A 14,321-nucleotide genomic window follows, 5' to 3' on the forward strand; every position below is an offset into this window, starting at 1 on the left:
CTGTGACTGAATATACTAAATAATCCAACCAAGGGCACACACTCTAAAAGCAGAAAAGTTTACCAAAAGATGTAATATTCTCAAGTTGGCTGTCTTTGTGTGCCTTATATGAAAAACACTGTAGTTTTATTGAGAAAGCTGACTTAATATTTTTGTGAGAAAGTAGAATCATGTGGAAAGATGGTTTTCTTAAAAGGAAGTATGTTCATTTTATTTTGGAATTCAGTGATGAAGAAGATTTCCTGCTCTGTTTTCTTTTTATTTTCACCTTGGTAAATTCTCCAGTAAGTCTTGGGTTGTTCAGTAAGCTGTATTTTCATGACATCCTCCAGTGTTTTTTGTGTCACTTGAGGAGACTCACAGTAATTTGGTTTTACATTGTTTTTGCGTTACAAGTGTAGCTAATGTTTAAAATGAATGGAGCATTATAGTCTTAGTACACTGGATGTACAGCCTACAAAGAAGCTTTGTGAGCTGATTTTAGCAGTTTTCTAAGCACTTTTGCCAGAAACAAAAAACCCCACATATTTTAATATCAACCTTAGGTTTTAAGTGTGCTTCAGCTGTATTTAAAATCTGCTAGTTACAGCCTTTCAAAGCATTTCTTGTATCTAGGTATATTTTCACAGTGAAAATTATCTGATGTTTGAGTTAATCTGCTTTCATATTTCTGTCTTATCATCCCATCCATAGACCTGTAGAGTTTATTTCAACAATTTTATTCTTAGAAACAAAACTGACTTCAATGCATGCTATTCAAATCAACATTATAACAGTCTCAGTGCAAGGCTGCATTGAGTGTCAGGAATACGTCTATGTGCTAGGTTCCTTTTTGAGGAGATTTCAGTCTTTTAAACAGGCTAGTAATTGGGTTTATTCCCACATCCAGGGATCTGACTGACAATATTCAGTAACAGATTTTCAGAATTTGTGCTACTTCATTAAACTGAAAAGCAGCTCTCCTTAAAAATGTTTATTTCCCTTTTCCCTTGATACATTGGCTAGAGCTTTTTTGTTGTTCAACCACCCAGTCGTGTCCAACTCTGTGACACCATGGACTGCAGCACATCAGGCCTCTCTGTCCCTCACCATCTCCCGAAGTTTGCCCAAGTTCATGTCCATTGCATCAGAGGTGCCATACAGCTATCTCATCCTCTGATGCCCTCTTCTCCTTCTGCCCTCAATCTTTCCCAGCATCAGGGACTTTTCCAATGAGTCAGCTGTTCACATCAGATGACCAAAATATGGGAGTCTCAACTTCAGCAACAGTCCTTTCAACAAGTATTCAGTTTATTTCCCTGAAGATTGACTGGGTTGCTCTCCTTGCTGTCCAAGGGACTCTCAGGAGACTTCTCAGCACCACAGTTCAAAGGCATCAATTCCTCGGCCCTCTGCCTTCTTTACTGTCCAGCTCTCACAACTGTACATGACCACTGGGGAGACCACAGCCTTGACTATAATATGGACCTTTGTTGGCAGAGTATTGTCTCTGCTTTTCAACACACTGTCTAGGTTTGTCATAGTTTTCTTGCCAAGAAGCAAACGTCTTCTTTTTTATCCTGTAATGATTTTTTACAGATTGTCCTTTTGGTACTTTTCAAAGTGGTTGCATTGATGAAAAATAATTCATTTTTGTTATCTAGCATAACAAACCAAGATCTTTCTGTCGATGCTTCTGTAAAAATCAGTTTGCAGCCTCTTGAATATTATAGAAATATGGAAAACAAGTACCTGTAAATGAATACTCGGGCAGTATTGACTATGGTTGTTTTGGAAAATTGAGACATTCCTGGAAAGGGTGTAGAAAGCTAACATTAAGTGCGTACTGTGTGCCAGCCAGACTCTGTGCAGGACAATTATATATAATTTTTCTGAAAGTAGAGAAAATAAATGAGAGTCCCCAGAGCAACAAGAAGAACATTTAAGGATGACATGAAAATAGGAATGGGGATATTTTACGAGTAAACTCAAATGCAAAAGCTTAAATTACTTACCCAAGGTTATGCAACTAGTAAGTGATGTCGGTAGGATTTTTTTTTAGCTCCAAGGAAATAAAACTACTTTCAGGTGGGAAGGAGAACAGAATTAGAATAGCATGGATGTATTAGTCTTGAAGTGTGGAGTACAGGTGAAATGCCGCTTGCCCTGATTTGGCCTCTGATCGGTCGAGACATTTTGGCAGCTTTGGGGCACTGAGTTAATGTTCTCAGTTCTGGAGGCTGGAAGTCCAGAATTAAGGTGCCAGCTCTCTTCTTGGCTGGGACATGGCTGTCTTCTTTGTGTGTGCTCACATGACATTTCCTTTGTATGCATACAGAGAGAGGTCTCTGGTGTCTCTTTTCTCCTCTTCTAAGGACACCAGATCTATCTAACTAGGGTCCCACCCTTAGGACCTCATTTAACCTTAATTACCTGCTTAAAAGCCCCAACTATAATATAAATACAGTCACTTTGGGGATTAGAATTTCAGCATATAAGGGAGGGGGAGGTACAATTCAGCACATAACTAGCATATTCTCGTCTTCTGTGAGTGTGTAATTCTGTCCTTATGTAATTGAGTAATTATGGCATAAGAAATATATATTTGGTCTTTGTCCCAATTCCAGGCACAAAGTTCCCAAATCCCGTGTAGTTTTCCTGAGTGATGTAAGTGAAAGGAACACCTTTTACTCTAATGAGGCAACTTTTGCTGGGCCCGTTGTTACCTCCAGGGTGGGGACTGATCACCAGAAAAACCTAGACGTTATTAGAGGGTTTGAACTTCCAGCCTCCTCTCCTAACCTCTAGTAGGGGAGTGGGGCTAGAGGTTGGCAAAAGTTTTTCAAAAACTGTTTTTTAAACTGTGAACTTATTTTGTTTGTAGAGAAGTAGACAAAATAACTTAGTCTCTTATGTTATTTCTCACAAAACAAAATTCTAGACTTTTTTTCTAGATAATTTTTTGAGTAGGAAATGTCAGTGGACTGTTGTCTTCTTTAGCATTGTGTAAGAACACATTGTGTAATTGTGTGAGAACACATTATTTGCTCAAATAAAAGTTCCTCTTGAAACATCTTGTAAAACGTCATTGAGTGGTTGCATAATACCATTGTTATTAAGAACTTAAACAGACCCAAGTTGTTTTGAATAAAACTTTGTCTCTCAAAGATACCATGGGAAAGAGTAAGACTGGGGAAATGAGTTATTGGTGTTTTGTAGGGGGAAAGGTTTTAGAGTGTGTCCTTCATAATACGAGCTGTTTTCTGCCTTCTTACATCTTTGCATCACAAATTAACTAAATGTTCTTTATTGTGATGTGGGTGAATGGCTGTTCATCTCGAAAATGAATTGCCTGCAGAATTTGGCTGAATATGATTTTGCAGTTATAAGTCTTTACAGAACTTATGTATGAATGATTAGAAGATGGAAAATCTTTAACTTCATGTTCAATGATTGGAAGATGGAAAATCTTTAACTTCTTTATTATATGATTCATTTAAGATATATTCAGTTAATTTTATTAATAAAACCAGAAAGCATGATTTGTGGAATAGATTTGTATTTTTTAAACCTATTGTGATGCTTTGATCATACAGATTTTCACAGATTATCTTCACTTTTTTTTGTAATTGCTTGTCTTTTGAAAATATCGTCACAGAAGTATGACTTAAGTTTACAGAATCAAGTTTCAGCTTCTATGACTACTATGAACGTATTGCCCCCTGAGATCCCATACTTTATCCTGTACCTTCTGTCTCCTTATTGCCAGGTGAAGGTGAAGTTGCTCAGTCACGTCCAACTCTTTGCTACCCCGTGGACTGTAGCCTACCAGGCTCCTCCGTCCAGGGGATTCTCCAGGCAAGAATACTGGAGTGGGTTGCCATTTCCTTCTCCAGGGCATCTTCCCGACCCGGGTCTCCCGCATTGGAGGCAGACGCTCTGAACCACCAGGGAGTTTGTAATTTCCTCAGTTCTGTCTTGTCGCAACAAAAATTTGAAGCAACTGGACAGACCAGTGTTACAGCTCTGTGTTACAGCTCAGTTTTATTTACAAAGCAAAGGAAAATACATCCTTGAGGCGTGAAGGCAGGCCAACCCGAAAGACACGAAGAGAAGAGAGGCCCTGGCCCAATTTTGGCTCCTCTTTTTACATGTTTTTTCTCCTCCTCCTGGGCCTGCCCTGTGTAAATTGGGCTAGCCTGGAGTGCTGTTTGTTTTACCTGAGGTCCTCACTCCGGTTTTCCAACCTTCCTTTGTTCTGTTTTCACAAGCTTTTCCCTTCTTTGTCTTTTAGCCACCGCCATTTTGGACTCCTTTTTCCTATTCTAACTACCTAACATTATCATCATTGTAACTGGTATATATTGAGTGCCTATAAAAGATGAGACAATATTAGTATTTTATGTACATTATTTTATTTAATCCTCAGAGTACCTTTTGAAGAAACTGATAGATAGAGAGATGTAAAAACTTGCCAAAGCTTAAAATAGATGCTGGGAAGTTTGGCTTTGAATCCAGTTCTGTTAGATTCCAAAACCTGTTTTCTTTCTGCTAAGTTATTTGCTGTACATCTGTTTCATTGTTTCATGTTCTAACTGAAGTCTTGTGTTCATGTGGTTTCCCTGCCAGGCTGTGACCTGCTGGAGGATAAGGATCTTCTGGTATTCACATTTGTGTCTTCAGTGGCCATTTTTGACCCCAAACCTTTATACTGAGTGTTGAATGAAAGACTCATGTAGCTTCTGTGGTAGCCAGGAGGCTTGTGCTATGAAGTACTTTCTCTCATACAGACAGTTGCTAGGTTTACTGCTTCATATACCTACGCTTTGGGTGTATTAAAAGCATCGGTTCTTCTGCGTGGCTCAGATGGTGAAGCATCTGCCTACAGTGCAGGAGACCTGGGTTCAGTCCCTGGGTCGGGAAGATCCTCTGGAGAAGGCAATGGCACCCCACTCCAGTACTCTCGCCTGGAAAGTCCCATGGGCAGAGGAGCGTGGTGGGCTGCAGTCCCTGGGGTCGCAAAGGGTCGGACGCGATGAGCGACTTCGCTTCGGTGCATTGGCCATTCATGGCCGCGTGCACACTGGCACGCCCAGACATACACCCCTTCCTCGCCATCAGCCCTGTTGGCACGAGAATCTCTGTTCTCCTTTTGCAGAGCCGAAGAATCGAGACCTAGAAAAAATGAGACTTACTTAAAAGCATGCAACTAGTTAGTAGCAAATCTGGTGTGCCAATCTGGATTTTAGACTCACAGTCCTCTGCTTCAGGCTCTCCATCTGTGCCGAGGGAAACCTGTGCTTTATTTCCTGATATGTTAATTTGTTTATTGAAAAATGAAGGCAACAAAGAAAGGTGTCCAGAAATGGATTATGTCGAAAAGAAGAAACCTTCTGTTGGAATAATGAATGTAGGCTTTTTCTTTAGCCTTTATAGTCTTACGTTTGTTTTCCTTTATGAAGCCTAAAGTATGGGTGGAATTTTAGCCAAGGGATAAAATTGTTCTAACTAACAAACTGTAGGCAGATTGAACCCATGGCCACGTCGTATTCTCATCAGTTCAGTTCAGTTCAGTCGCTCAGTCATGTCCGACTCTTTGCGACCCCATGAATCGCAGCACACCAGGCCTCCCTGTCCATCACCAACTCCCGGAGTTCACTCAGACTCACGTCCATCGAGTCCGTGACGCCATCCAGCCATCTCATCCTCGGTCGTCCCCTTCTCCTCCTGCCTCCAATCCCTTGCAGGATCAGAGTCTTTTCTGATGAGTCAACTCTTCACATGAGGTGGCCAAAGTACTGGAGTTTCAGCTTCAGCATCATTCCCTCCAAAGAAATCCCAGGGCTGATCTCCTTCAGAATGGACTGGTTAGATCTCCTTGCAGTCCAAGGGACTCTCAAGAGTGTTCTCCAACACCACAGTTCAAAAGCATCAATTCTTCGGCACTCTGCCTTCTTCACAGTCCAACTCTCACATCCATGCATGACCACTGGATAAACCATAGCCTTGACTAGATGGACCTTACTTCGGCAAAGTAATATCTCTGCTTTTTTTTTTTTTTTGTCTCTGCTTTTGAATATGCTATCTAGGTTGGTCATAACTTTTCTTCCAAGGAGTAAGCATCTTTTAATTTCATGGCTGCAATCACCATCTGCAGTGATTTTGGAGCCCCCCAAAATAAAGTCTGACACTGTTTCCACTGTTTCCCCATCTGTTTCCCATGAAGTGATGGGACCAGATGCCATGATCTTTGTTTTCTGAATGTTGAGGTTTAAGCCAACTTTTTCACTCTCCTCTTTCACTTTCATCAAGAGGCTTTTTAGTTCCTCTTCACTTTCTGCCATAAGGGTGGTGTCATCTGCATATCTGAGGTTATTGATATTTCTCCCGGCAATCTTGATTCCAGCTTGTGCTTCTTCCAGTCCAGCGTTTCTCATGATGTACTCTGCATATAAGTTAAATAAGCATGGTGACAATATACAGCCTTGACGTACTCCTTTTCCTATTTGGAACCAGTCTGTTGTTCCATGTCCAGTCCTAACTGTTGCTTCCTGACCTGCATACAGATTTCTCAGGAGGCAGGTCAGGTGGTCTGGTATTCCCATCTCTTTCAGAGTTTTACACGGTTTCTTGTGATCCACACAGTCAAAGGCTTTGGCATAGTCAATAAAGCAGAAATAGATGTTTTTTTGGAACTCTCTTGCTTTTTCCATGATCCAGCGGATGTTGGCAATTTGATCTCTGGTTCCTCTGCCTTTTCTAAAACCAGCTTGAGCATCTGGAACTTCATGGTTCACATATTGCTGAAGCCTGGCTTGGAGAATTTTGAGCATTACTTTACTAGCGTGTGAGGTGAGTGCAATTGTGTGGTAGTTTGAGCGTTCTTTGGCAACGCCTTTCTTAGGGATTGGAATGAAAACGGACCTTTTCCAGTCCTGTGGCCACTGCTGAGTTTTCCAAATTTGCCGGCATATTGAGTGCAGCACTTTCACAGCATCATCTTTGAGGATTTGAAATAGCTCAACTGGAATTCCATCACCTCCACTAGCTTTGTTCGTAGTGATGCTTCCTAAGGCCCACTTGACTTCACATTCCGGGATGTCTGGCTCTAGGTGAGTGATCACACCATCGTGATTATCTGGGTCGTGAAGATCTTTTTTGTACCGTTCTTCTGTGTATTCTTGCCACCTCTTCTTAGTATCTTCTGCTTCTGTTAGGTCTGTACCATTTCTGTCCTTTATCAAGCCCATCTTTGCCTGAAATGTTCCCTTGGTATCTCTAATTTTCTTGAAGAGATCTCTAATCTTTCCCATTCTGTTCTTTCCCTCTATTTCTTTGCAATGATGTCTGAAGAAGGCTTTCTTATCTCTTCTTGCTATTCTTTGGAATTCTGCGTTCAGGTGCTTATATCTTTCCTTTTCTCCTTTGCTTTTAGCTTCTCTTCTTTTCACAGCTATTTGTAAGGCCTCCTCAGACAGCCGTTTTGCTGTTTTGCGTTTCTTTTCCATGGGGATGGTCTTGATCCCTGTCTCCTGTCCAATGTCATGAACCTCATTCTATAGTTCATCAGGCACTTTGTCTGTCAAATCTAGGCCCTTAAATCTACTTCTCACTTCCACTGTATGATCATAAGGGATTTGATTTAGGTCATACCTGAATGGTCTAGCGGTTTTCCCTGCTGCTGCTGCTGCTAAGTCACTTCAGTCGTGTCCGACTCTGTGTGACCCCATAGACGGCAGCCTACCAGGCTCCCCCGTCCCTGGGATTCTCCAGGCAAGAATACTGGAGTGGGTTGCGATTCCCTACTTTCTTCAATTTGAGCCTGAATTTGGTAATAAGGAGTTCATGATCTGAGCCACAGTCAGCTCCTGGTCTTGTTTTTGTTGACTGTATAGAGCTTCTCCTTCTTTGGCTGCAAAGAATATAGTCAGTCTGATTTTGGTGTTGACCATCTGGTAATGTCCATGTGTAGAGTCTTCTCTTGTGTTGTTGGAAGAGGGTGTTTGCTATGACCAGTGCATTTTCTTGGCAAAACTCTATTAGTCTTTGCCCTGCTTCCTTCTGCATTCCAAGGCCAAATTTGCCTGTTACTCCAGGTGTTTCTTGACTTCCTACTTTTGCATTCCAGTCCCCTGTAATGAAAAGGACATCTTTTTTAGGTGTTAGTTCTAAAAGGTCTTGTAGGTCTTCATAGAACTGTTCAATTTCAGCTTCTTCAGTGTTACTGGTTGGGGCATAGAGTTGGATTACCGTGATATTGAATGGTTTGCCTTGGAGACGAACAGAGATCATTCTGTTATTTTTGAGATTGCATCCAAGTACTGCATTTTGGACTCTTTTGTTGACCATGATGGTTACTCCATTTCTTCTGAGGGATTCCTTCCCGCAGTAGTGGATATAATGGTCATCTGAGTTAAATTCACCCATTCCAATCCATTTTAATTTGCTGATTCCTAGAATGTCGACGTTCATTCTTGCCATCTCTTGTTTGACCACTTCCAGTTTGCCTTGATTCATGGACCTGATATTCCAGGTTCATATGCAATATTGCTCTTTACAGCATCGGACCTTGCTTCTATCACCAGTCACATCCACAGCTGGGTATTGTTTCTGCTTTGGCTCCATCCCTTCTTTCTTTCTGGAGTTATTTCTCCACTGATCTCCAGTAGCATATTGGGCACCTACTGACCTGGGGAGTTCCTCTTTCAGTATCCTATCATTTTGCCTTTTCATACTGTTCATGGGGTTCTCAAGGCAAGAATACTGAAGTGGCTTGCCATTCCCTTCTCCAGTGGACCACATTCTGTCAGACCTCTCCACCATGACCCGCCCGTCTTGGGTTGCTCCACGGGGATGACTTAGTTTCATTGAGTTATACAAGGCTGTGGTCCTAGTGTGATTAGATTGACTAGTTTTCTTTGAGTATGGTTTCAGTGTGTCTGCCTTCTGATGCCCTCTTGCAACACCTACCATCTTACTTGGGTTTCTTTCGCCTTGGGCGTGGGGCATGCTGAATCTAAATCTAGCAGGACTCCGTGCAGAGGACTCGGCACTGGGACTTTGAAGTGATACACATCTTGAGTAGCGAGATTTGCTTTACTAGCACCTGAAAGAGTGATTCAGGCACAGGTAATCTGATGTTTTTGTGTAGAATAATTATATCAGCACAGTTTATATGTTGTAATTTAGAGATTTTAAGTAAAAAATTTACATCTGTACTTGTAACATAAAGTGTAATATGACGAGTCCATTTAGATACTCACTCATTCTTGGCTGCCTCGGGTCTCAGCTGAGGCACACAGGCTCAGCAGTTAGGCAGGGCGTGTGGGGCCTTAGTCCCCGGCCAAGGGCCGGAACCGTGTCCCCTGTGTGGGAAGGTGGGCTCTTAACCACTGCACCACCAGGCAAGTCCTTAAAGAGTACATTTAATTCATCTTAAACATGTAAAATTTTCACCTTCAATGCCTGTACATTTTTTTCTTTCAGTAGAATTGCTTGCTAAATATAATTAATCTTGGATCTGCTGTCAACATTTTTAACATGTTTGATAATGTAATCTTTTTTTTTTTAAATAATGCCAAAGGACTGAACGATTGGTAATATTTGAGTAGATAGTGTGTATGGTATTAATGAATTAGAAAGACTTTAGACCATTTATCTGTTTGAAAGTACTAGTATTTTATAACCTTCTGTGGACAGATTGCCTCCAAATTTTAATCTGGAAAAGTACTGGGATAGCTGTTTGGAAAAGGATTGCCACAACATGGCTTTTATATGTTTAATACTTCTACTAGACTTTTATGCAGATTATTAAATCTTGATTATAACAGAGACAATTAAGGTGTCAACACGTTGAGATAGCAGGTGGGGATTCCTACCCTGTGCTTTCTGTATTCAGTTTCATTCATCCACAGATGCAAGGCAGGAATATGTAACATAGCACTGGATTTTATTTTGTTTTATTAGCTCCTCAAGAGTTATTGATCTATGAAATGGCAGAGAATGGAAAAAATTGTGACCAGAGACGTGTAGCAATGAACAAGGAACAATATAATGGAAACTTCACAGGTAAAGGATGGTGGTTTGGAGGGATAAGATCTGTGGGTTTAAATGATATCCTTTTCATTGGAATTAAATTCAAATATATCTAATATGTATTATCTTTTGTTAATAAAATAATATATAGTAATATAAAATACGTAAAATTCTTATAAATCTTATAAAAGATTATCTTTTGTTTCATCTTTATAGTAAATTAAATTGTGGATGTATAAGGGTCTATAAGGTGGTTTTTTACAGTGATAGCAGAAGCAGCTTGGCCATAGTCACCTCAGCTGTGTTCTAGATACAAAATTTTTGCTTTTTACTCTTATGGTGTGATAAATATTTATTTGACTCTGTTTGCCATTCAGTTGTATCCTGCTATTTTGTAACCTTAGGAATAGATTATAAATTTATTTATTATGCTAATTGTAATTTTTATAATTATCCAAAAAGTCAGAATGTGATTATTGTGGATTTCTTTTTAAATTTTAGTTTGAGACAAATTTGTATTTGAATTGAATTAGGAATTTGTGGTAAATTTCAGTATATTTGACTCTTATTTATACATTTACCCTAAAAATTACGGTTATCATTTATATAGACGATTTAAGTAAGAACTTTCCTTTATGTGTTTAAAAGAAAGTGAAAGGTTTTCCTTTTCTGTTAATTGTAATGATTTTCTTTTTAACTTGATCATTTGACATCTCCAGCACATTGCAGATAATATCAGTACTTCAGCAGGGTTATAATTATATCATAGAAATCTTCTGCTGGAAGGACTGCAAGCTTTTGGAAGTAGTAGCTCCCATCTGTTCATTTTGATCACTGCATTGCTTTGTAGAACGTGTTTGCAGCGCTTAACTGACTTTTGGGTTACCTTGGTTGTCAATAACTTTTGTATCGTGTCACCATGAATCTCAGGATTCAGAGATAGGCGTTGTATGTATCAGAGTCTCGTCCCATTCGGAGCTTTCACATGTCATTTTTTCTTTCCTTTCAGCAGGCACATGCATTTGTGTATCTTCTACTATTGCTTACACCGTTGGGATTTAAAATCAATGTGAGAATGGCACACTTACTGTCCTGTACCATGGTGTGCATTTGTTTGAGATGTTTACCTTACTATTTTCTAGAGATTGTACATGAAGAGCTTATTCTTTCTTTCTTGTTTATTTTGGGCTGCACTAGGACTTCGTTGCTGCGTGCAGGCTTCCTCTTCATGGCAATGCACAGGCTCCTTATTGCTGTGCTTTCCCTTGTTGTGGGGCACAAGCTCTAAAGCACAGGCTCAGTCGCTGTGGCCCACGTGCTTCATTGCTCCACAGCATGTGGGATCTTCCCAGACCACGGCTTGAATCAGAGTCCTCTGCTTTGGCAGGTAGATTCTTATCCACTGAACCGCCAGGGAAGTCCCAAGAACTTATTCTTTACTATGGCTGCTTAGTGTTCTGTTGTTCAGGTGTAACATATTTTAATCACTCCTCCGTCTTCTTAAAGCAAATAACAATACACTGAATAAACTTGTACAAAAGTCATTTCTCCTCACACCTAATCATTCTCCTATGTAGAATTATTGAGTGACAGTTCAGTTCAGTTCAGTCACTCAGTCGAGTCCAACTCCTTGTGACCCCATGGACTGCAGCACGCCAGGCCTCCCTGTCCATCACTAACTCCTGGAGTTTACCCAAACTCATCTCCATTGAGTCAGTGATGCCATCCAACCGTCTCATCCTCTGTCATCCCCTTCTCCTCCCACCTTCAATCTTTCCCAGGATCAGGGCCTTTTCCAGTGAGTCAGCTCTTTGCATCAGGTGGCCGGAGTATTGGAGTTTCACCTTCAACATCAATCCTTCCAGTGAAGATTCAGGACTGGTCTCCTTTCGGATGGACTGGTTGGATCTCCTTGGAGTCCAAGGGATTCTCAAGAGTTTTCTCCAACACCACAGTTCAAAAGCATCAATTCTTCAGTGCTCAGTTTTCATTATAGTCCAACTCTCACATCCAAACGTGACTTCTAGAAAAACCATAGCCTTGACTTGACGGACCTTTGTTGGCAAAGCAATGTCAAAGTTGGTCATAACTTTGCTTTTTGATATGCTGTCTAGGTTGGTCATAACTTTCCTTCTAAGGAGTAAGCGTCTTTTAATTTCATGGCTGCAGTCACCATCTGGAGTGATTTTGGAGCCCCCAAAAATAAAGTCGCCACTGTTTCTACTGTTTCCCCATCTATTTGCCATGAAGTGATGGGACCAGATGCCATGATCTTTGTTTTCTGAATGTTGAGCTTTAAGCCAACTTTTTTACTCTCCTCTTTCACTTTCATCAGGAGCCTCTTTAGATCTTCTTCACTTTCTGCCATAAGGGTGATGTTATCTGCATATCTGAGGTTATTGATCTTTCTCCCGGCAATCTTGATTCCAGCTTGTGCTTCATCTAGCTCGGCATTTCACATGATGTACTCTGCATATAAGTTAAATAAGCACAGTGACAATGATACAGCCTTGACGGACTCCTTTTCCTATTTGCAACCAGTCTGTTGTTCCATGTCCAGTTCTAACTGTTGTTTGCTGACCTGCATACAGGTTTCTCAAGAGGCAGGTCAGGTGGTCAGGTATTCCCATCTCTTTCAGAATTCTACACGGTTTCTTGTGATCCACTTAGTCAAAGGCTTTGGCATAGTCAATAAAGCAGAAATAGATGTTTTTCTGGAACTCTCTTGCTTTTTCCGTGATCCAGCGGATGTTGGCAATTTGATCTCTAGTTCCTCTGCCTTTTCTAAAACCAGCCTGAACATCTGGTAGTTTACGGTTCATGTACTGTTGAAGCCTCGCTTAGAGAATTTTGAGCATTACTTTACTAGCGTGTGAGATGAGTGCAATTGTGCGGTAGTTTGAGCATTGTTTGGCATTGCCTTTCTTAGGGATTGGAGTGAAAACGGACCTTTTCCAGTCCTGTGGCCACTGCTGTGTTTTCCAAATTTGCTGGCATATTGAGTGCAGCACTTTCACAGTATCATGTTTTAGGATTTGAAATAGCTCAACTGGAAGTATATGCATTTATAATTTCAAGAGATGATGCCAAGAGATTTACAATAATAAGTAACCTTAATTGTACATATATAACATGAATTAACTCATTTAATCTTTAACAAGACCCTAAAAAGTAAGTACTGTTTTTATTTTAGTGAAGAGAAAACTGAGGCACAGAAAGGTTAACTGGCTTTGACCAGTAGGTGGCAGAGCCAGGGTTTGATATCCCTTCACAAGGCTGTTTTAGAGCAGAACCTGCTGGTCTTCCCTGATAGCTCAAATGGTAAAGAATCTGCCTGCAATACAGGAGACCTGGGTTTAGTCCCTGAGTTGGGAAGATCCCCTCGAGAAGGCAATGGCAACCCACTCCAGTATTCTTGCCCAGAGCATTCCATGGACATAAGAGCTTAGCAGGCTATAGTCCATGGGATCGTAGAGAGTCGGATATGATGAAGTGACTAACACTACTACTGCTAGTTGGCCTTCACATTTTGAGCTCTCAATCACTTTGTCCTATGATATGATGCTGAATTACCCTTCACAGAAAGTGGACTAATTTAGTATTCCGGTAATGTGTGGGCTTCCGAGGTGGCTCAGATGGTAAAGAGTCTACCTGCAATGCCGGAGACCCGGGTTCGATCCCTGGGTCAGGAAAATCCCCTGGAGAAGGAAATGGCAACCCACTCCAGTACTCTTGCCTAGAAAATTCTATGGATGGAGGAGCCTGGTAGGCTACAGTACATAGGGTTGCAAAGAGTTGGACACGACTGAGCGACTTCACTTTCACTTTCAGTAAAGTATAAGAGAAACTTTTGTCCTGACTCTAATATAATTCCAAAAATAATGGTAAGAGTAGAACAGCAGGACATAGCCTAGACTTGGCACAGTGTAAATCAGGTTGTTTGCTTTTGAGGTTTCTATGCAGTCCTTCAAACGCGGGATGGGAAGATAGGTGAGTTTCGAGAGTGACTGGGAAAAGTAGCATCCTGTTTTAACTTCTGCACTAATTTTTTCAGACCCCTCTTCAGTGAATGAAAAGAAGAGGAGGGATCGAGAGGAAAGACAGAACATTGTCCTGTGGAGACAGCCACTCATTACCTTGCAGTATTTTTCTCTGGAAACCCTAGTAATCTTGAAGGAATGGACCTCAAAGTAAAGAGTCTTCCATTAACTTTTATATAAACTGTTTTTACTAATTCTAGAAGTCTTCAGCAAGCTCCTATTCCTGCCACCTGGTCTATCAAAATGGATTAATTAAATTTAGAATGT

At 40.8% G+C, this 14,321-nt stretch overlaps 1 protein-coding gene across 1 annotated transcript in view; it reads left to right on the forward strand.

The window, feature by feature from the left end:
• Positions 1 to 14,321, forward strand: part of VMP1 (vacuole membrane protein 1) — a 127,807-nt gene that overhangs the window by 10,341 nt on the left and 103,145 nt on the right. The window contains exons 2-3 of the mRNA XM_018064144.1: positions 9,946 to 10,047; positions 14,069 to 14,204. Of these exons, the coding sequence (XP_017919633.1) occupies positions 9,972 to 10,047; positions 14,069 to 14,204 (212 nt within the window). The 5' untranslated portion in view covers positions 9,946 to 9,971. The remainder of the gene's footprint in view (positions 1 to 9,945; positions 10,048 to 14,068; positions 14,205 to 14,321) is intronic.

This window comes from Capra hircus, chromosome 19, assembly GCF_001704415.2.
Source record: "Capra hircus breed San Clemente chromosome 19, ASM170441v1, whole genome shotgun sequence".
In the NCBI taxonomy this organism is placed as follows: Eukaryota; Metazoa; Chordata; class Mammalia; order Artiodactyla; family Bovidae; genus Capra; species Capra hircus.